We start from the raw sequence: 22,634 nt of genomic DNA, 5'->3' as shown, positions 1-22,634 counted from the left end.
AGGAAGGGAAAAATGAATGGGGGGAAATCAGAGGGAGAGATGAACCAAGAGAGACGATGGACTCTGAGAAACAAACTGAGGGTTCTAGAGGGGAGGGGGGTGGGGGGATGGGTTAGCCTGGTGATGGGTATTAAAGAGGGCACAGTCTGCGTGGAGCACTGGGTGTTATGCACAAACAATGAATCATGGAACACTCCATCAAAAACTAATGATGTAATGTATGATGATTAACAAAACAATAAAAAATTTAAAGAGAAAAAAATGGTAAAATGGTAAAATGGTGAGGTTTACCTTATAACTTAATTTTACCTCAATTAAAAAATATGGCTATCCCCCAAAAAAAGCATATTTGTTTATTTTTCAATTTTGTGGAAGGTAAAGGCAAAATAATGCTTTTGATGGCTTCCAATTGGGGATAGTGCAAAAGAGGTGGAAACATCGTATGCATACTCCTTCCCTCATAGAATGTTGTATTCCTCTATATAGCAAGCCCAAAACAAAACATTTATTCAAAACATTTTAATTAGTAAAATTAAATACAGATTTCCCTTTCCTGTCATTTTTTGTTGGCTTTCTTAGGTATATTTTACATACCCTGAAGCTCACCTATTTAAAGTATTCAAGTCAATGATAAATTTTTAGTGCATTTACAGAGTTTTTCTGTCACATTTCAAAATACATAAAAATTTCAGGCAACACCTGCCTTTCAAAACCTTTAATTTCTCCTACTAATTTATTTCTCTATGGCCGACAAAAAAAGGCTTTTAGCAGTTCTCAGATGTGAATTGTTTTTAATATTAAAGCCACTCCTGGGCGCCTGGGTGGCTCAGATGGTTGAGCGTCTGCCTTCGGCTCAGGTCATGATCCCAGGGTCCTGGGATCGAGTCCCGCATCAGGCTCCCTGCTCCTTGGGAGCCTGCTTCTCCCTCTGCTTCTCTCTCTCTCTCTCTGTCTCTCATGAATAAATAAATAAAAAGTTTAAAAAAAAAAAATAAAGCCACTCCTGTTAATTTGGGACTTACTGAAAGGCCAGTATACCATCTATCCTTATTTGCAGATTCTGTATTTGCAAATTCACCTACCTGCTAAAATTTACTTCTAACCCCCAAAATTAGTACTCACGGCACTTTTCATGGTCAATTGCAGACATGCTCAGAGTGACAAAAAATTTGAGTCCCCTGATGTACAAGTTCCCAGCTTCAGGTGGAGCAGGGTGACACTCTGCCTTCTTATATCAGTTCTCATACTGCAAACAAGTGTCCTTTTCAGTCTATTCAAGTGCATGTTTTTCATATTTTATGGGGGTTTTTTGGTGATCTTACTGATCAGACTGGCCTCCCATTGTAACTTTTAGTGCTGTATGATGTTTCCAAGCCCAGGAAGGCTGTGATGTCCCTTATAGAGAAACCAAGAGTTAAATAAGCCTCATTCAGGCATGAGTGACAGTGCTTTTGGCTATGAGTGCAGTGTTCATGAATCAACAATATATAGTAATAAGGTGTCTTTAAACAGAAACACACATAAAACAAGGTTATGTCTTCATCGGCTGATAAAATTGTTGGCACCAGAGGCTCACAGGAACCTAACCCCGTGTTTCCCTTAGAAGCAGTGGTTCAGTATTTGCTAATTGTTTACACTGACTTTATAGAACTACTCCAAACAACAAGAATTAATTGTATATAATGCTACATAATCATTATAGGCCATAGGCTTGTTCATTGATGTAAGGTTGGTAATGATGAAATGTCATATTTATTTTGGGCTGATAATGAGCATCCTTGATAAGATTTCCCTTAAAATAGTGATTTTCCAATACAGTTAGAACAGAAGGCTCTTGCACAGAGATGAGAAGGAACCTAAGCACCCCAGGCTGCACCTTTCGCTCACCTTCATATATAAGATTCTGCCATTACCTGTTACATATTTGGGAGTTTTATGTAAGATACCATTTGAAAACAGGATGCCACTACTTGAAGGGAAAAATTGGGGGGCTGGGGCGCCTGGGTGGCTCAGTCAGTTAAAGTGTCTGCCTTCGGCTCAGGTCATGATCCCAGGGTCTGGGATCGAGCCCCGCATCGGGCTCCCTGCTCAGCGGGGAGCCTGCTTCTCCCTCTCCCACTGCCCCTGCTTGTGTTCCCTCTCTTGCTGTGTCTCTCTCTGTTAAGTAAATAAATAAAATATTTTTTTTAAAAAAAACTTTTTTTTTTTTTTTTTTGAAAAGCGTGCTTTGTATAAGGATGAAGCCAAATCATAGCAAGGCAAGGAAGAAACCCTTTTCCACATGCTTGCAACAATTTTATCTTGAATGATGCCGGAAAAAGCTTAGCTTCTCAAAAAACAATTATTTCTTAACCAATGATGTAATGTATGGTGATTAACATAACAAAAAATTTAAAAAAAATTATTTCCTGTCTCCCTATCCATGTGTCTATCACGTGATTTAAGGGAAATAACCTGTTTGCAAAAAATACGGCACTTGTATTTGGAAATTTAAAGATCTTATTTTTTTTTAAGAAAAAAAAATATAGCCCCTAGATTATAGACATGATTAAAGATTCCCAAAATTTTAGTAATTTCTCTTTTCCACTCAGTGTTATAAGCTTACATGTACTTCACATCTTCTTTCACTGATCCCTAGTGAAGAAAACCTTTACTCTCTGCCTTGGACAGTGGGACTATATTGCATGTCAGAGATTAAAGTGTTCACTTTTATGCAGTAACATTCCCGTATTATGGAAATTTAGGAGACTATCATAAAAATCAAAGTTAAATACAGTGCACTTTAAGTTTTGCTGCTTCAGATACCAGGTAGTTAATATCTTTTTAAGTTGCTGGTAAACATGGTAGCCTAATGAGTATACTGATAACCCACAGTGACCAGAAATGCCACTTGCCCTATAATGCCCTTAATTTTAGTGAAGACTAGTCACAGCAGTGAGAAATCTTAAGAAAAAGTCCTTGGTCAAACTAGATTTTAATAGATTGTCATCTTTTCTCCTTTGAGTGAGTATGTGCAAAAGAATTTTTTAATACAGAACAATCAAAAGAAGCTATCCTACTGTTGATATCATGCTTTGTCAAAGAACATCTCTATTAAGTAAACTTAAGACACAAAAATAATTTATAATCCTTTTTAAAGCAGATGCACTTAAGTATAAAGCATGTTACTGAAAATGTACTGGAGAAAAAAGTTTGAAAATTTGGATTTGGTTGGAGACTTGTCATTTTCTATCTCATAGAGCCAAACCTACTGAGTGGCACTGCCCATAGTGTGAACAGAAGAGGCGTAAAAAGACGAGACCTAGACATTGAAGAGCTCAGAGAGATCCTTTCTTCTCTCCTACCTTTTGTGCGAATTGAACACATCTTACCTATAAACAGTGAAGTCCTAAGTGATGCGGTGAGTTCCTTTCTTCATTTATCTCTTTCATGAAAAAATGCACCAAAATGTACAAGTTTATCTTTTTTTTTTTTTTTTAATCATTGTACTTAATTTCTACTAATAGAGTATGGTGAAACTGTAAGTCCATGAGGACAGAGACAGACGTATGTTTTGTACTGTATTGTGTACCCCGTTTTGGCCACTGACACAAATGTTTGGTGAATGAGAGTTGAGTGGGTATAGCAGTCTTAACTTTTACAAGAAGATAGTCTAGGGGGAGTTACTTTAGCCACTTATCAGTGTAGATCAAGTAGATCTTACAAAGGAAAGGGTAGAGATTACTTCTGGAGACTTTTACACAACAATAAATCAGGGAGAAGAGAAGGAGATTGGTTCAGTGTGAAAAGGATGGCTGAATCTTATGATTGTATTTCAATTAAAAAGTAATGGAGCTGATCATATTACTTACATAGTTTTTTTAAAGTGAAATTTTTAAACTAATAGAATTGCTTGAATTAATGGATATGAAAAATATTATGACTATTACTTCTTCACATGTTGGTTTATAACTTTAATGCAATGCTTACAGACATCATGATAGTGTTTTCAACTGCTCAGGAACATACGTCATCTGGAAAAAACTGATAAGAATTTTGTTTCTTGCATACAAGTGTTTTATTTATTTATTTTCTTTTGAAGTTTTTGTTGAAATTCTAGTTAGTTAACATACAGTGTAATATTCATTTCAGGTGAGGAATTTCATGATTCATCACTTACATACAACACCCAGTGCTCATCACAACAAGTGCCCTCCTTAATGCCCATCACCTAGTTCACCCATCCCCCTCCCACCTCCCTTCTGGGAACCATCAGTGTGTCCTCTGTAGTTAAGATTCTGTTTCTTGGTTTTCCTCCCTCCCCCCTGCCAGTGTTCATTTGTTTGTTTGATAAGAATTTTTTTTAAGTTCTCTAAAGAGCACATAATGAAGGAGGGATAACTCTTCCAGAATTTAAAATATATTTTAAAACTCTAGGGATGCCGTCTGTCTCAGTTGGTAAAGCATGCAGCTCTTGATCTCGGGGTCGTGAGTTCAAGCCCCATGTTGGGCCTAGAGCTTACTTTAAAAAACAAAAAGAGGGGCGCCTGGGTGGCTCAGTTGGTTAAGCCACTGCCTTCGGCTCAGGTCATGATCCTGGAGTCCCGGGATCGAGTCCCGCATCGGGCTCCCCCCTCTCTGTGGGGAGCCTGCTTCTCCCTCTGCCTCTGCCTGCCACTCCCCCTGCTTGTGCTCACTCTGTCTCTCTATGTCAAATAAATAAATAAAATATTTAAAAAAAAAAAACAAAAAGAGAAACAAAAAAAACCTCTAACTTGTGATGTCAGCAAAACAGAAAGGACAAAATAGCCCAGAAAAAGATCCTCATTAACATATAACAATTAAACATACAGTAATCCATCAGATATCAGTAAATCATTGTGTTGCTAGACTAGCTGGTGAGCTGGGGGAGTTTCTTTAAAGTTAAACCTTCATTTCACTTGCACACAAAATTAATCCCTGTTAGATTGCAGAATTAAATATTAAATTGAAACATGGAAAAAGTAGAAGAAAATAATTAAATATTTATGATATTTCTGATTAGAAAAGAATGTTCAGTCTCACTAGTAATCACACACACCAAAGAAGGCAAAATAAAGCCATAAGTTACTATTTTTTTCTCCTATTAAGTCAGTATTTTTTGAAATAATATTACCATCCCATAGGGGAAGTATAACTGATACATTAGTAGCATTGTCCTTAAATATTTGGAAACTGCTCAAATGTCCAATAACAGAAAAAATAAAAGTAAACTGTAGGACGACTACTTAACAGAATATTTTGCTGCCTATAACCATTGAACAATGGTTAGAGAGACTAATGTAGCAGCATGAAAAATGCTAATGATGGAATATAATTTCAGAAAGAATACAAAATAATGTATTTTTATGTATTCTAGAATTCAGTTATGTAAAGATCCATTTGAAAAAGACTGGCAGGAAATATATAAGTATTATTACAGTTTGAGTAGATTAGAGTTAGGAGTTTTTCTCTGTTTTCTAAATACTATCTAATGCTGTATAATGCTGTATTTTATTAGTTAAAAACAATTTTAACTGGGCTCCTGGGTGGGTCAGTGGGTTAAGCATCTGCCTTCAGCTCAGGTCATGATCCCAGGGTCCTGGGATCGAGTTCTACATTGGGCTCCCTGCTCAGCTGGGAGTCTGCTTCTCCCTCTACCCCTCCCCCCTGCTCATAATCTCTCTCTTTCTCTCTCTCTCTCACTCTCTCAAATAAATAAAATCTTAAAAACAATTTTTTTAAAGGATTTTATTTATTCATTTGAGACACAGAGATACAGAGAGAAGAGAAAGCAGGAGCAGGGAGAGAGGCAGAGGGAGAGGGAGAAGCAGGCTCCCTGCTGAGCCAGGAGCCTGATGTGGGGCTCGATCCCAGGACCCTGCGATCATGACCTGAGCCGAAGGCAGACGCTTAACCATCTGAGCCACCCAGGCGCCCCTCTTAAAAACAATTTTAACTAATGCAGCAATTAGACACTTACTATATTTAACAAGAGTAATATTTGACACAAAACAATGTGTGGTTCTGGTTTTGTTTTGTTTTGTTTTTTTACAATATTTGGTTTTGTTTAAAACCTGGGGGACACCTGGGTGGCTCAGTCAGTTAAACATCTGCCTTTGGCTCAGATCATGATCCCCGGGGTCCTGGGATTGAGCCCCGTGTCGGGCTCCCTGCTCAGTGGGGAGTCTGCTCCTTTTGCCCTTACCCTTCCCCCCTACTCGTGCTCTCTCTCGCTATCGATCTCTCTCAAATAAATAAATAAAATCTTCTAAAAAGAAAACCTGAGACACAGGGGCTTCTAGGAGGCTCAGTCCATTAAGCGTCTGCCTTCGGCTCAGGTCATGATCCCAGGGTCCTGGGATGGAGCCCCGCTTCAGGCTCCCTGCTCAACGGGGAGTCTCTTCTCCCTCTCCCTCTGCCTCCCCCCGCTTGTGCACACGCTCACGAGATCTCTCCCTCTCTAATAAATAAAATCTTTACAAAAAAAAACCTGGGACACAAACCAAATTGAGCCCTGATTTTGGTTTAGAAAGATAATTTAGAACTTTGGTTTAGTAGACTTAGAAAATACGTCTCTCTCTTCTTAATTCTGTGCTTTGCGCAGAAGTCCCCAGTGAAAGTTTGCTAATAATAGCTGTTAAGCATAAAACACCCTTAAGTGTATGCTAAGCACTGTGCTGAGTGCATTACCTGCATTACCATCATTAATCCTCACAGCCACCTTAATGAGCTATAGGTACTTGATTTATTTTCTCCTAGCATAGACGAGGAAACAACAAGGCCACCACATTTAGTTAGTCATGCGGAGTCCCGTCTCCAGGGCCATCTGGGAACCCTTAAAGTGAGGTCCAGATGAAAGGACATGTCCATGCTCACATGGCTATTAAATGGGGACTTAGGGATCTGTATCCAGTCTGCCTCCCCTAGAGCTCCTGTCCCTAACCCGGGCAGGCAGACCGCCTGCATCCTTGTACTCTAGATATAGGCCCAAGATGTTCTTGCTTTGTCTTGAGGCAGATGGGGTGGGGATGGAATCTGTTTCTAAATGAGTAAGGAAAAAAACAGAAATTGGTTTTTATTAAAAGTCCTGAAAGCTAATCCAACTCATTGTATTTTTAATTACTGTAGCTCTTGTTTTAAAAGCATCATTCTGGGTGCCTGGGTGGCTCAGTTGGTTGAGCAACTGCTTTCCGCTCAGGTCATGATCCCAGAGTCCTAGGATCAAGTCCTACATCGGGCTCCCAGCTCAGCAGGGAGCCTCCTTCTCTCTCTGACCCTCTCCCCTCTCATGCTGTTACACTCTCTCTCTCTCTCCCTCTCTCTCTCTCTCTCTCTCTCAAATAAATAAATAAATTTTTAAAAAAAATAAATAAGTAAAAGCGTCATTCCGGGGGCGCCTGAGTGGCTCAGTCATTAAGCGTATGCCTTTGGCTCAGGTCATGATCCCAGGGACCTGGGATCAAGCCCCGTGTCAGGCTCCCTGCTTAGCGGGAAGCCTGCTGCTCCCTCTCCCACTCCCCCTGCTTGTGTCCCCTCTCTCGCTGTGTGTCTCTCTGTCAAATAAATAAAAACTTTAAAAAAATAAAAGCATCATTCCTCTGTATAGAGAAAAGTGGTACATTATAGTACCTTTTTATTGCTGAATCCTTTAAATATTCTTAAACATTTGGAGTATTTTGAAATTTCACATATTCCTAAATTTTCATGATTTATAGGTGTATTTTTTAATCTTAGTAGTATTCTAGGTCTACACAAATCTCTAGTTCATCTAAAAATAATTTTTTTTCAAGATGAAAAGAGGCTTGATTAGTACTCCTCCATCAGATATGCTTCCTACAACAGAAGGTGGAAAATCAAATGCCTGGTTACGGCAAAAAAATGCTGGAATATATGTTCGTCCTCGACTATTCTCTCCCTATGTGGAGGAAGCGAAGGTAATGAAAATCATTTTAAGATATTGGAGTACATTTTATGAACTAGCACAAAGATACTCATTGTGGTATTGTAATAAACATTTAGAAATCGCCTAAATATCCAGTAATAGGGAAAGTGAAAGTAAACTCTACTTCAACTACTCACGGGAATAGTTTTCTGAAATGTTTAATTATCAAGCGTATTTTTATAACTTAGGTCATGTTGAATTGTGTTTTACATTTTTCTCACCTTAGTTGTGTTGCAAATTGTTAATTTGGAAAAAAATAAATTTTACTGAGAAATGATAGTATTTTGTGATCTTCAAGATGGGAAAAATGTTCTGAAAGAAAATTGCACACATTTTGTCTTTCTTAAACTAAAGAAATGACATGGTTTCTTATAATGTGTTTCTGTAATGGCTGACTGTTGGAAATTATGTTTAGTTTTAGAATAAGTGCACAAAACTAAGATAAAATTTCAGGCTTATTAAGTAAATTGTGTATTATAATATGAAGAACCAAGAAAATATGGTAATGTGAAAATGGAATACTGTGATGTTTATTAGCTGTATTTGGCCATTAGAACTTTGGGATGGCCTTTTGAGGAACTGACACTCTTTGAAAGTCAGAAATCACCATTAAGCTTTTTGAAACAAATTAACAGGCAAAACATCGTGTTTCGGTATAGAATTAAGTTACCTTAATTTTTTTCTCATTTTGATTGTCAGAGCTCCTAGCTTAAGATATGCGAAAGGATTTGTGAGAAGTTAATTTTATTGAGTAGGTCAGTAATCTACCTCTTATTGAGTGGTTGGCACTTTAAATAATCTAAAATAGGAAAAAAGTAAAATGGTTGGGTCTGGTTTTTCGGAAATAAGTTCAGTGCTTAACAGCACACAAGTAGCAGAGGCCTTTACCAAAGATTGTGTCTGGTGACAAAAGGTCTGTAATAAATGATCCTGCATTCTGCTCTGTCTCAGAATGGGGCAGCGGGGAGCTAATCAGATAGTCCTCCTAGAACTTCCCTGTTCCCTGATGGCTGAACCCACAGTAAATAGATAATTGTCCCCAGGAAATGTGGAAGGGTTTATACATCATTTTGGCCACTCTGTAGTTTGTTGAGATTCATCTGAAACTAAATTAACAATTGGGTTTATATATAGATCTGTTGAATTTAAAATCAGTCTTTAGTATTTTGTATTTTGAGCATTTGTTGTTGGATCTGATATTTAGCTCATGTATAGATTGTTTTTATAGTAACTTTAGGTATAATTTCCTTCTGACTAATTTTATACCTTCAAATCTCGAATACTTCAGTTAAAAGCAAACAATCAGAAGATAATTATTTCTTTTCAAAGATGATACAGAAAGATTCTCAGGGGTTCTTTCTCCTTTCACTATTAACTTTAAGCTTCATGCACTGAAAACAATAAATTAATTCCTTTTTTATATGATGAAGGCTATAATCTTTCTCCAAACGTGATTTACAGAGATGAGTTGACAGATTCTCTTAATACTGAATCATTATTTCAGTCAGTGCTGGATGAGATGATGGTGGAGCAAACAGATCTTGTGCGTTTGCGAATGGTTAGAATGTCCAACGTGCCAGACACACTTTACATGGTCAACACCGCCGTGCCACAGTGCTGTCACATGATGAGCCACCAGCAGATCAGCAGTCACCAGTCAAGCCCTCCTTCAGTCGTAGCCAATGAAATTCCAGGTAAGATGGTAGCCTTCTGTGGGGCATTTATATTTAAATGAATAATCTGATCATTTTTGTAGCCTTTTTGTATGTGCTAATTCTCTCCACTTTCCAGTACCCATTATGCATTGTTCTCATTAAAGAATTAGTATTTAATAAGCTAGGTTTTTTTGTTTCATATTTTATTTTCCAGTGTGTACAGGTTTTCCAGTTAGCCCCGAGTTTCTCAACCTTGGTGGTCTTGACACAATTCCTTGTTGAAGGGGCTGTCCTGTGCACCAAAGGGTGTACAACAGCATCCTGGGCCTATACCCACTAGAGGCCAATAGCATGTGCACACACGCATGCGCACCGCACGCACGCACTCCTTTGTGACAACCTTTTGGAAACATTTTTATGTTTCTAGACATTGCTAAATGTGCTCTGTGGGGCAAAATCGCTTCCTGTTGAGAACCACTAGTTCAAAGGAATTCAGATTTTTCATCACCATAAGCGTGCTCACGTAAGACTCTGAGGAGAGTTATAAACTTACATCTTCGAGTCTAGACATGTGCTCCCAAATGTGATCACTTGTTGGTTTCCTAGAGATCCATCCAGCTTCCCAGGATCTGCTCTGTGAATTCTGTTGTAGCGCAGGCTTCTGTCATGACTTTAGGGAAATTTTTTCCTTGACCTTAGAGATACAACTGTTACGTCCAAAAATTTCTGAGCATCAGTTAATGTTGATTTTAACCAAAGGACGCTAGTATCAGTTTTTGAGGTAAGATCCACAGTGATCTGGGGGTCAGAAATTTTATAGAAATTTATCAATTTACCAATTACCACCACAAGATTCAAAAACATCAGCAGACTGTGGCATTATTAGAAATGGCACTATTAAAAAAAAAAAGAAATGGCACCATTCACTTTCTGCTTATTAATGTCTGTTTCAATTAAGGACAAATAAAAGAATAAAGGAACTATTAATTGAACACATACATTTTATTCTGGGACTAATGTCTGATCATTGTTGGCCTTATCAGATTTAGCCACTATGGACAAAATATTGACAATCATTTATTTAAAAAGTATACAACAGTAGGAAAAGAAATACTCCTGTAGCTGATTTTTGCAGATATTGAAGCTATGGTCATTAGCCTGGTTTTATCAGCTTGAGTTAATACAATTGAGTAGCAGCAAAATTTAATCTTAGACCTGAACCTAAAAAGCCCAGAGATGTTCACAATTAAGTACGTTCAGAAAAATAAGACTTGTCTTTGTTTTCTTATTTAACAAGACCTGGTCCTATTCTGGCGTTATCTGATTCTTCCCTCTTCCTTGCTCACCTCACCCTAAGGAAGGCCCTATAGCTTTATTGGAGAAGATGCCAATAAGGCTCATATCCTGGCTCTGCCACTTTATTTGTGTGACTTTTTTTTTTAAGCTATTTTTTATTTATTTATTTGACAGAGAGAGAGCACAGGTACGCAGAGGGGCAGGCAGAGGGAAAGGGAGAAAGCAGGCTTTCCACTGAGCATGGAGCCCGACGCGGGGCTCGATCCCAGGATCCTGGGATCATGACCTGAGCTGAAGGCAGTCGCTTAAGCGACTGAGCCACCCAGGCGCCCTATTTGTGTGACTTTTGACAAGATAAGTTACTTCCCTGAGCATTAATTTCCTTGTCTGTGAAATGGTTATAATATCTCCTTTCTAGGGTTGTTACGAAGATTTGAGGAAGTACCATGAGTGAGAGGCTTAGGAGTTTGCCTGGCACTAAGTAAACACTCAGTAAATGATAGCTCCCCTTTCCCCAGAAATAATAGGCATGGCCAGTCTAGTCAGTTTGTCTCTTAGATATTTATAGACGGTATCCCCAGTTCCCCAGCCCCCTGCAACAGCCTTAGCCCGGGTTCCGAACTGGTGTTCCTGCCTCTAACCTAACTCCCGTTCTGGCCTTTACACCAGGGCTCAGCAGACATTTTCCAGGAGGGCCATTTGGTAGATATTTTAGGCTTTGTTGGCTCTGCAGTGCCCATCACAGCTACTTAACTCTGCCATTGGAAGCACCAGAGACACTACCTAAACAAGTGGGTGTAGCTGTGTGTCAGTAAAACTTTATTCACAAACCCGGTGGCAGGCTTGATTCAGCCAACCCCTGCTTACCCTGCTCTCAGAGTGCGATTACTGCCTCACCGCCCTCCTCTGGTCCTGTCATTCCCCCGTACAAGCGACTGCTGTAGTTCTTAGCATGACCCACTCCTACCCATCTTTCTCGACTTCTCTCTTCCTATTCTCCCTGCTTGTACCTCTGAAGCCTAAGCTACTAGTGGTGTCCGCTGCTCGTGCCGTGCTGTCACCTGCCTGCTTGACACGGGCCTGGTCCTTCTGCTCGAGACACGTGCCTTCCCTCTACTTTCTTTACCTGCCTGGTTTTCTCTCCTTTTTCCAGACTCAGATTCCCTTTTCCAGGCAGCATATAAGTTACTGTGTTTCCAGGAAATTAAAATGCTATCGACAAATGTATAAGAAGATTCTAATGCAGAACACATGCTTTCCTTCTTGTGCTCAGTGGGTGGGTGGTCTTGCATGCAGCTCAGATATTTGGTGAACCAGCCCTTTCTTTTTTCAGTTCCTCGTCTCCTCATTATGAAAGACATGGTCAGACGTCTGCAGGAACTACGGCACACTGAGCAGGTGCAGAGAGCCTACGCACTCAACTGTGGGGAAGGCGCCACGGTCAGCTACGAAATTCAAATTCGAGTATTAAGAGAGTTTGGTCTCGCGGACGCTGCTGCAGAGCTCTTGCAGGTGGGGATGGCATTCGACTAGGTGCAATAGGGAGACTTGATCATTGTGCAGAAGTTATTTCAGACCTCTCAAGGAGCCCTCACGGCATGCGTCTGTTTCTTAGTGCATTACCTTTCGCTGCCTCCAGGGACTGTGATAGCCTGGAAGTCCTGTCCTGTCCGAGGCACCCATCCCCCCGCCCCCTGTAGAGGCCGTGTGTAGGGTGGATGGAGCGCACGGGCTCTGGAGGGAGAGCTGAATTTATATCTTGGCTCTGCGTCTTCTCAATTAGTTAATTTGGGCCAACCACATAACCACTCCGAGCATCAGTTTCCTTACCAGTAGAGTGGATGTTGTGATGATAAGAGGTGCTGTATGTAAGCAGCTGTGTCTCTTGTGCTTAATAGGCCCGCTGAAAGTTCATGGTGTGCATCCGCATCGAATGTGAAAGAGGAAGTAGAAAACTCTGACCCTCTACTGCTTTGTCCCTCTTTGGGTCTCTAGATTTCAGGTTGTGGCCTACTACCAGACTTAACAGATCTGCCAGATGCCCCTTTTCTTGACTCTCCCCTCCTCCAGATAATAAGAAATTTTTTGCATGAAGTTACAAATCCTTGAGAATCAAGGAATGACTGCTTTTTTGTTTTGTTTTGTTTTTTTCTTTAACGAGCAGAGGAAAAAAACTCATTTCTTACCAAGTATCAGAGCAGTAGCATCGGTTTTGTGATGAAGGAAGAACATGTAAAGTGGTCTGTTCACAGCCGTGAAATCAGAGCCTTAAATAAAATGTAATTTTGTCTGGTCAAGTGATTGAATTTTTTTTGCCCCTGACTCCAGACTTGTTTAGCCTGAGTCTTCAAAGGGGAATGTGGTTGTGGTGTTTGCAGGGCAGCAAGCCGTTCTTGATTTTCATTTTTTGCCGTGGTTTCCATCCCTGAAATAGAGTCTTGTTATCTGTTCATTTCTTTTCCTTTTGCCATTCTAAATTGTATCTTAATTTGATATCTTAAGATGTATAAAAGTTTTATAAATTAAATATTCTTATATAATGTTTATCAAAATACTAATCAAACTGAGTCATACATAACAGGTAGAGGTTAGCATTATATAGTTCTTATTTCAGAGAGAGTGTAGATGTTCTGTCAGAAAATTTTAGGAGGATCCTCCCTTGTATGCCTTTTCTTCCTTTGGTACTTAATTTTATTTTCTCAGCAAAGACACGTTTGAATTAGGTTTTATTTCCTCCTTTTGCATTATCGCATAATCTTGCAAAAGATAACTGATCTGATTGCTGGAATGTTTAGTTAAGCAGCTCTCCTTGATAGCCATATCTTAGGCTGCAGAACCTCCACTGTTTCCTTTTGTGCTGTTATGAAGGTAATTTTTTCTTGGGCTTCTGGCCTACAGGAATATGTTGTGCCTTTTACTCTTGCTGAATGTGGTTTTCTTAGGATCTCACTTAATGCTGTCAACCTGTAAATTTCTATCTAGGAAATTTGCTAATAAATGTCCTTTTTGTTTGTTTGTTTGTTTGTTTGTTTGTTTGTTTGTTTTAAATCTTTCTTAGAATCCTCACAAGTTCTTTCCGGATGAACGTTTTGGGGATGAAAGTCCACTCTTGACACTGAGACAGTCTGGGAGATGTCGTGTTAACAGTACCCCCACTGCAGAAACCATGTTTACAGATCTGGACTCTTTCGTGGCCTTCCATCCACCTTTGCCCCCTCCACCACCTCCGTACCACCCCCCAGCTACCCCAATCCATAACCAACTCAAAGCAGGCTGGAAACAAAGACCTCCCAGCCAGCACCCTTCACGTTCGTTCTCCTATCCCTGTAATCATTCGCTGTTTCACTCCAGAACGGCCCCTAAAGCCGGCCCCCCTCCAGTCTACTTGCCAGGTGTGAGAGCCGCAGCACCTGATTGCACCAACACCACAGGACCGGGGAGACAGACTGTTGCCGCCACCGCCGCCACCACTGCCCCCCCTTCGGCAGCAATAGCCTGTGAGAAACCAGTGGTAAGTTAGCACTTCGCTGATTTACCTAAAATAAAATGTTCCTGGAATATTAGAAGCAATTTCCCTGACCCCAGGAGCCCTACTGGGACTCAGTAGTGCCCAGGGGTGTTACCGACAAGCTGAAGGCTTAGACTGCAGGGCTGTGGAAAAGAGAGAGAAGGATAATGGAGCAGAGTGGGAGTGTGGGGGAGAGACGTTGTGTGCGTCGGGGCTAGTTGGTACCTGCCTTTTCTTCGTGTTCATTGCAGGTACTTGGAGGGGGTCATGTTACTGGGCGGTGCCAGTGGATGTTACCAGTTTAGTGATGCTCCATTCAAGCACATGTCTAGAAGCTGCCCTCATTTCTATAGAATCTACTCTTCTACCGAATGCTTTGATGGGCCGGGAAGGGGAAGTTATTTATAGCTGTGTATACTGTCAGGAGCCATGTGGTGAAAGACTCCCTGCTCAGAAAATGGACAGATGATCAGTCCTTCGGCCTGGCTGCCTGTTCCGTCAGAGCACACATTTGCCTGGGGATCACAGTAGCTAGCGTCAGGAGCTAGTAAACGAAGCAATAATTCCTGGTCGATTTTGCATTGTATTAGAGGTTGAATTTCTGTTTAGATAATACCTTTGGGGAAAAAAAAAAAAAACAGTAGTGATTTTTGAACCTTCCTGCTCAGTCACACATTGTCAGTGGATTTCAATAGAAAAACAAAAAATACATATATTAGTTCAGGGAATCTTTATTAAAATGTGATTTTCTGGACACTGGACCTAGTGTACACCTTGGGTCAAATTATGATCCTTCCTTACCTTATACGCTTCTACCTACTCTCCCTGCTGTCCCCCCAAGCCCCTAAAAAAGAAGAAACAATAGGGATTGATAGTGTTTGATAGGCCAAATTTCCATCCTATTGGCCTTGCCCTCACTTCCACAATTTTAAAAGTTCTACTACTTTTTATTTGAAATAAAATTCCCCCTTTAAAGGTAATTTATTTGTATGTTCATTGCAGTCTTTTTTTTTTTTTTAAGATTTTATTTTTAAGTAATCTCTACATCCACCGTGGGGCTTCAACTCACAACCCCGAGATCGAGTCACACATTCCACCGATTAAGCCAACCAGGTGCCCCACTGTAGTCTTGAATATAATAAAGAGAAATTGGAAACAACCCTAATGTCAGCAGTGGGAGAATGGCTAAATAAGCCATGATTCATCAATACCATGCAATATTATGCTGTAATTAAATAGTAACCTCCAAATTTGGTGACAGACTTATATATGTACTACATTTTGTGAAAATTAATATATGAGCAGAGAGGGGAAAAAAAAAAAGAAAAATACCTCAAAATGTTAACAGTGGTTATCCCAGTAGGGAAGATTAGTGGGGTTTTTTTGTTTTGTTTTTGTGGCCTTTAGGATTTTCTATATTGTAATTTTTTTTTTTTAGATTTTTAAAACCTATTTATTTTATTTATTTTTTTTTAAGATTTTATTTATTTGAGAGAGAGAGAATGGGAGATAGAGAGCACATGAGAGGGGGGAGGGTCAGAGGGAGAAGCAGACTCCCTGCCGAGCAGGGAGCCCGATGCGGGACTCGATCCCGGGACTCCAGGATCATGACCTGAGCTGAAGGCAGTCGCTTAACCAACTGAGCCACCCAGGCGCCCTAAAACCTATTTATTTTAGAGAGCATGCGAGCAAGCACGGGGGCGGGAGGGGAAGAGGCAGAGGGAGAGAGACAAGCAGGCTCCATGCTGAGCCCAACATGGGGCTCAATCCCACAACCCTGAGATCACGACCTGAGCCAAAATCAAAAGTCAGACATTTAACTGACTGAGACACCCAGGCGCCCTTATAGTGTTATCATTCTTAAAAATAAGCATGTATCACTTTTATAATGAGGAAGCAAAACCAATGAACATCATTGGTACAAAGAGGGAGCCGTGGGCCTTTTTCTTTTAACCCTCCCTTCTCCTCTCTCTGTTGGCAGTGTACACAGCCTGTGCTAAATGATCTAATGCCAGACATCGCCATGGGCGTGGCCACACTGTCACTCAAGGACAGGAGGCTCCCAGAACTGGCTGTAGACACAGAGCTAAGCCAGTCCGTTTCTGAAGTGGGACCAGGGCCTCCCCAGCATCTGTCATGTATTCCACAGAGGCATACGCACACGTCTCGAAAGAAACACACACTAGAGCAAAAAGCAGATGCTCGAGAAAATCAGCAGGAATATCCGGATTTCTATGACTTTTCAAATGCTGCTTGCAGACCTTCTACACCTGCTCCCGGCCGACGCACCCCTTCCCCTTCACAAGGTGGATATTTTGGTCCTGATTTATATAGCCACAATAAGGCATCACCAAGTGGCTTAAAGTCAGCCTACCTACCTAGCCAGACCTCTCCGAAAAAGCAGGAAGAAGCTAGGAGAGAATATCCACTTTCCCCTGACGGGCATCTTCACAGACAAAAGAATGAGCCAATCCACCTTGATGTTGTTGAGCAGCCACCCCAGCGGTCAGACTTTCCTTTGGCAGCCCCAGAAAATGTTGGCAGTGGTCCAGCCCATGTCAGGGGACGAACAGCAGTAGAAACTGACTTGACTTTTGGGCTGACTCCCAACAGACCCCCACATCCTGCGTGCAGCTCTGAAGTTCCGGAAGAGCGATCCAGTAGGAGACTGGTGGACAGCGAGTCCCTGGGCCACGGAGCTCAGCGAAATACCGATTTAGAAAGGGAAGATTCAATAAGCAGGGGAAGGAGGTCACCGAGCAAGCCAGACTTCCTCTACAAAAAGTCTGCCCTCTGAGAGCAACCTCCAAGTCGTTTGTGCCTGAGATGTGAAACATCCCATTTTATGATGTAACCCGACAACTTAGAGACCAGTTTATCGATGCCAGCTAACTCAGTTTCATGTTATTTTAGTCTAGTTTTTGTATATACATGTTTATGAGACGTGGCATGCTACGAGGGTTCTTTTGAATGCTGCATCTGTCTGTTTTGTGTTTGAACAGTTGTGTGGGGAAGCATTTTTAAGAGCAAGCAAGCTGGCACTTTTTTTTTCCTCTTTACAAATGATGGAATTTTTTTGCACTTGTACATTTATTTTACCTGTATTGATTTTATATCAGTATGTCAAACTTTATTGCCACATTTAAAGGAACCGTATTTTCATACTTTTTTGCATTTTACCTTTCATCTACCAGTTTCCACGTGCATTGGACTGCACACTAAGATGTATTTTCTTATGAAATAGTTCTGTGCTTATTTTTTAATTATAGAAATTCCAAAGAACAGCACATCAAAATGCTCCTCTCTCTTCAGTAATTGTTTTAGTTCAGAAATCTTCCTGCTCAATCTCCATAAGTCTAAAATCATTCTTCCTTAACAAGTCTTGGGAGCTGGTCTTCATTCCTCCAGCGGGAGTCCAGTCAGGATCCTGACGTTTTCTGGTTCGGTAAAGAACCAAAAGGAGCAAAGCCTTTTGTGCCCAGGCTGAAGCTGTAGCTTTGTTCACCGTGTGGGCGCCATCAGAATCCCCACTGATGGTGGTAGTGCGCATTAGCATAGCGCTAGCTGAGGTTCTCAAGACATTGGATTTCTTGGAAGCCTAAGGCAGCGGAAATAGCGAAGTAACTTAAGGGTTTGCCCGACGGGATTTCTGGTTCTGAGCGCCGACTCTCCAGCTGAGACGGGAAATGACTGCTTGCTGCCTTCAGTTTTCTTGCTCTCTGTGGGAAAAAAAACAAAAGGGCTTCAGTCTTACGGATGTCATTTGGTGTTTGTAAGCCTATGTTTTCTTTTAAATGTTTTTCAAAGTTTGTCTGAATTTTGGTGTCCTAAAAAAGTTGTTGAAGGATGCATAATGCTTTGTCACCAAAAAAGAAAAAGAAACCTTTTTTTTTTTTCCGAGTGAAACACTACATGTCCTACTTGAACTCCACTGGGGACGTTGGTTTGGGATTTTACTGAACCACTGAGCACATGGGATCTTTTAAGATCCTCTCCCTTGGAAGGGCAATGTGTGAGCTAAGGACTGTTTTTTTTCTTACTCTCCAATGTAAATATATTAGTATTTGAGTTTTTAAATCACTTCAACATTATTTGAGCATTCACTTTGTATTTTTATGAACACATACACACACAGCCGTAGCACTTAGAAAAAAGGGACTTGCCGAACATTCCCTCATGTGAAGGATGTCTGGGAGCCTCTTTTCTACGTATGTATATATAAATAAAACTATGAATCACTCACACTCACTCTAAAACTATGCAGGGCTAGGGAGCCTTTACAAGCTACCATATAAATGAATTACATGCACTTTTAAGTAAATAGGTTTCTATTGGGCGTCAACAACTCTGATTTCTCCCGAAGCTGTAGTTTCTCTTGACAGTCTTTCCTACTTTACCCTGTGGATATACACTCAGGAATAATCTGACATTTTCAAAAATCCTAACAGTAGGTAGTCACAAAGACGGGGAAGGTGTCAGTCTGTCTGTGTACACCGGCACATCGCTGCCCCGCATTCTGCCTGCTCGTTAGCTGCTCCTCGCATGGTCGTCGGGGCTGGTGGCAGTGCGCGCTCAGCTCTGCGCCTCCCACAGCAAACACTCGTCCCCTGGGAGGCTGACTAGCATCGCCTTTGAGGCTCCTTTTTTTAAAGGTAGAAAAACATAGGACTCTGTGCTCATTTTTAGGAGGTTTGACTCTATAATAGATGATGGTGTCTTTTGAAGCCTATTTCAGTCTCTCTCTTCAGAAACAAAAATTGTTAATTCCATCATATTCCTTAATGTGTATTTATATACATGTATTGACATGAATTATTTTGATATAGTTTTAAATTTCTATTCTGAATTCAGACTGTACTGTGCTGGTACTGCAAATAAGAGTGAGTAGAGCTAATTTGGGTGGGGAAAAGCTTTCTCATCTCTGACCTGTATTTTTTAAAATGTTAGACAAGAGCTGTTTGATGTCACACATTCATTTTCCTGAAAACTTATTAAATATTCTTTCATATCCCCCAAACATAAAAAGAAGTGGCCACTGTTCCTACTTTGATTTATGAAGTTTGCTTTTAATAGTTTAGTAGCTGATCTGACTAAACTGTGTACAGAGAGGAACTCGCTTTAATCAGTGGGACTGTGGACCGGTGGGACTTGCAGAAGGTAAGCAGGTGCAGCGTGCGTATGCTCGGGCAGGCGTCCGTGGACTTCTGACGTACCTTGTGAAGGACGGTGGCTGAGGTAGGTTGGATAGCTGTGTGCGTCTGGCTCTTGAACCCACCTCTCCGACCTTCTGCAGCGCTTACTTGGCATTAAAATTGGCATTAAAATTCTGTTAATGCTGTACTAAAATAAATGTGAAGTCTGAGTTAAGATTGCTCTTAGGAAAAAAAGTATGTATAATATAAAATTTAGGCCGCAGGACCTGGCATTTCACTTGGTTTAGAAATTTCATGAGAAACAAATCTCAAAATAGTGGCTCTCCTCTCGAGGCCACGGACAATCAGGCTGTCAGACAATCGCCACCTTCAGTGCCCGCCATGTTGCAGTTTAGAGAACTACCATTTAGCTCCTCAAGCGGGAAGAGAAGATCCATGTTTCTTCAAGATGCTGTTGGTCCTCTCCTTATATTTTTGTTTTAGTTTTGTGATTTTGATGGATAAGTTAAGTTCAAAGTCACCTGTGACTCGAAAAGAAATAGCAGCATGAAAGGCAAAAATTATCAGTGAAAAACAGCTGTTTCAGTTTTCCATGCACCACAGCCTTCCTCCCGTGCCCCGTGAGGTCCTTATAGGCACACGCCCCTAGACCTAAGTTCTCCTGGCGTTTCCAGAACCAGTTGGATTTTAAGGATTTTTAACAAGTTCTTTATACTTGAGTCTTTTTGTAAAGCTCTCTGTGAAACTTTACCTAATTCTTGGTTTTGCGTCCTCAACAACTCTTATTACTACAGTTGCCACCTATTGTTGGGTTTTCTCTTGACTGGTTGTTGATGTTCTGGCAGCGGGCAGCCCTTGTGCATGTGAACGCGGGTGATGCTGCAGAGCGTGACTGGGGCAGCGGGGGCCGCACGCCGGTCTCTGCCGGGGAAGCGGGAACACTTCTCAGTAACTACTCAGCAAAATAGGTATTTCCATAATGTGTAATCCACCTTTCAGGGGGAAACATGTTTCATGAAACACTTGTAAGACACTTGTTTTGCAATTCTGAGGCATTCGTGTGGAATGAGCTCAAAGGGAAATGTTCATTTGACTTTTTTTTTTTTTTTGGTTGACTTTCAACTGAAAGTATTTTTATGTTGACTTTCAACTGAACTGAAAGTTGAAAGTTACTGTTAAAGCAGCAGTGATGGGTGCTATTCCCGGTTCTGCAATGGTTTACTTTGTCTACTAAGTGGTTTACTTTCAAACCTCATCACACATAACCTTACTAAAAAGAGTTACCGTCACACACTAAAAAGTATTTTTACTATTTTCCATTAACACTGTTGTATGAACAATGTTTTATGAAATGTTAAGTTGTCTTTTTGTCCTGTAGATTGCAATAGCTGTTATATAATTGTTTAATTGGCAAGTCTTTGGATTTCTTTTTTTCCTCTAGAAAACCCTCAGACCATGTGTCAATCTTCCACATTCTGAATATTATAATAGAAAGATTACTTGCAAGTGTGTGTCTTGAAAATAACCTCTCGTGTTTGTGTGTTTACGTGGGTTCTAAGAGACAAGATAAGCTTTGGAAGCCTCATGGTATACCTACACATGACTGTGTATCTGGGTTCCATGGGCAGGTGGTATGGAGTCCTGCTCGTAGATGGGGTGACTGAAAGATAATGCCCCCTGAACCCCACTTGCTGTTTATGTACCACATCTGTCGTTCAGAGGGGTGGTATCTTCTACAACACTGCATTTCTTGTGGTTGTGCTGTTACTGGTATAAAGTCAAGTGCCTTCAATGCTAAAGGCTCAGAAATTTTTCTTAAACTTATTTCATGTCCTATGCAAGTGTTTTCTACAACCTGCATAACCAGTACTTTGTAAAACTTGTTTACGCTTCAATTGTACATAGTGTTTTTTAAAGAAATATATAGTATTTTTATTTAGGTACCTCCAAACTTGAATTCGTCTGTGTGAAGCATTGTAAAACGATACATTTCTCTTTTGAGTATCATTACGGTTGTACAAAGGTTTCCACTGGTTCTATTTTTCTACTGTTACTGATAAGCATGTAGCACTGACTTTATCCTACATATAGTTGGCATTTCAAATAAATGGCTTGTATAGAACCTGCTGAGTTGGATACCGTCTGTTTTAGCCCTAGAGCATGCAGTCCTCAATTATAGAAGTGATTGTACTCCACTAAAGGTAGATTTGGGAGGCTTTCTAGGTGAACTTCCCCTCTGTTTCCAGGATTTCAGTTAACCAGGGGCTCTTTAAAATTACTATGGTTTTCTTGAAAATACCACATTTTCATCTAAATCAAGTTCATTCTCTTCTATTATTTTACTGGGATGCTTCTGAGAGATTTTGGTTTATAAATTTTAGCTGAGAATTACTTGCACAGGGGTCTCCAAAAGAAGTTCAGCATCCTGCCCGTGAGGACCCACACCTGGAGGGTGCCAGGTGCTGTGGTCCGGCCGTGAGAAACCCAGACGCTCCCCAAGACTCACAGGTCTCCATGTGTCTGAGCTCTTTTCCTCTTTCCAACTCGGGCTCATCCATATTTTTCAATTTGAAAGGGTAAGGGAATCATGATCTAGTCTAGGTTTCTGAGAAAACATGCGAAATAGAAAGTTTTCTAAATTCCATCTTTTCAATTGCTGTAAAATCAGTATCGTTTTTTTATTTTAATCATTTCACTAATAAGTTCCATTCTGGCCTTTCCCCCTTCATGTGTCACTAAGGCGATTATCTATATTCTGTAATCATCTTAGGTTTAACTGTGGACTCTCAAGATAAAAGCTAAGGGGTTTTTTTTTGTAGGAGAGCTTCTTAAAAACCTAAAAAAGAAAATTGAATAAGTCAGTGTGTGCGTTCCTACTTGCAGATGACCCCTGGAATGGTGGGTGCCAGCCAGCTCCTCAGCCATGTCAGGCTGTACCTTTCCTCAGTTCATTGAGGAATATTTCTTGGGTCCACTCTTCCCAGCAGACAGAGCCAACAGGATACCTATTCTCAGAAACTCTGGACTCGCCAGAAATGACTTTTGTCCTAGAAACAAAGCAGTACAGAGCAGTAGGAGGT

At 40.6% G+C, this 22,634-nt stretch overlaps 1 protein-coding gene across 3 annotated transcripts in view; it reads left to right on the top strand.

Moving 5' to 3' along the window:
* The window catches only part of BTBD7 (BTB domain containing 7), an 80,254-nt gene extending 59,576 nt beyond the window's left edge, over positions 1-20,678 (top strand). For 2 of the 3 annotated variants that reach the window (XM_025869431.2, XM_025869430.2), the window contains exons 6-11: positions 3,240-3,400; positions 7,791-7,934; positions 9,447-9,636; positions 12,227-12,405; positions 13,952-14,404; positions 16,383-20,678. In XM_025869431.2, coding sequence (XP_025725216.1) covers positions 3,240-3,400; positions 7,791-7,934; positions 9,447-9,636; positions 12,227-12,405; positions 13,952-14,404; positions 16,383-17,198 — 1,943 coding nt within the window. In that variant the 3' untranslated portion in view covers positions 17,199-20,678. The remainder of the gene's footprint in view (positions 1-3,239; positions 3,401-7,790; positions 7,935-9,446; positions 9,637-12,226; positions 12,406-13,951; positions 14,405-16,382) is intronic. The other variant, XM_073895809.1, reaches the window with a different exon arrangement.
* The last annotated feature ends 1,956 nt before the right edge of the window (positions 20,679-22,634 follow it).

Source organism: Callorhinus ursinus, unplaced genomic scaffold, assembly GCF_003265705.2.
Source record: "Callorhinus ursinus isolate GAN/ISIS: 27379988/994484 unplaced genomic scaffold, GSC_fseal_2.0 scaffold8, whole genome shotgun sequence".
Lineage (NCBI taxonomy): Eukaryota > Metazoa > Chordata > Mammalia > Carnivora > Otariidae > Callorhinus > Callorhinus ursinus.
This window is presented reverse-complemented; position numbering and strand designations above follow the sequence as displayed.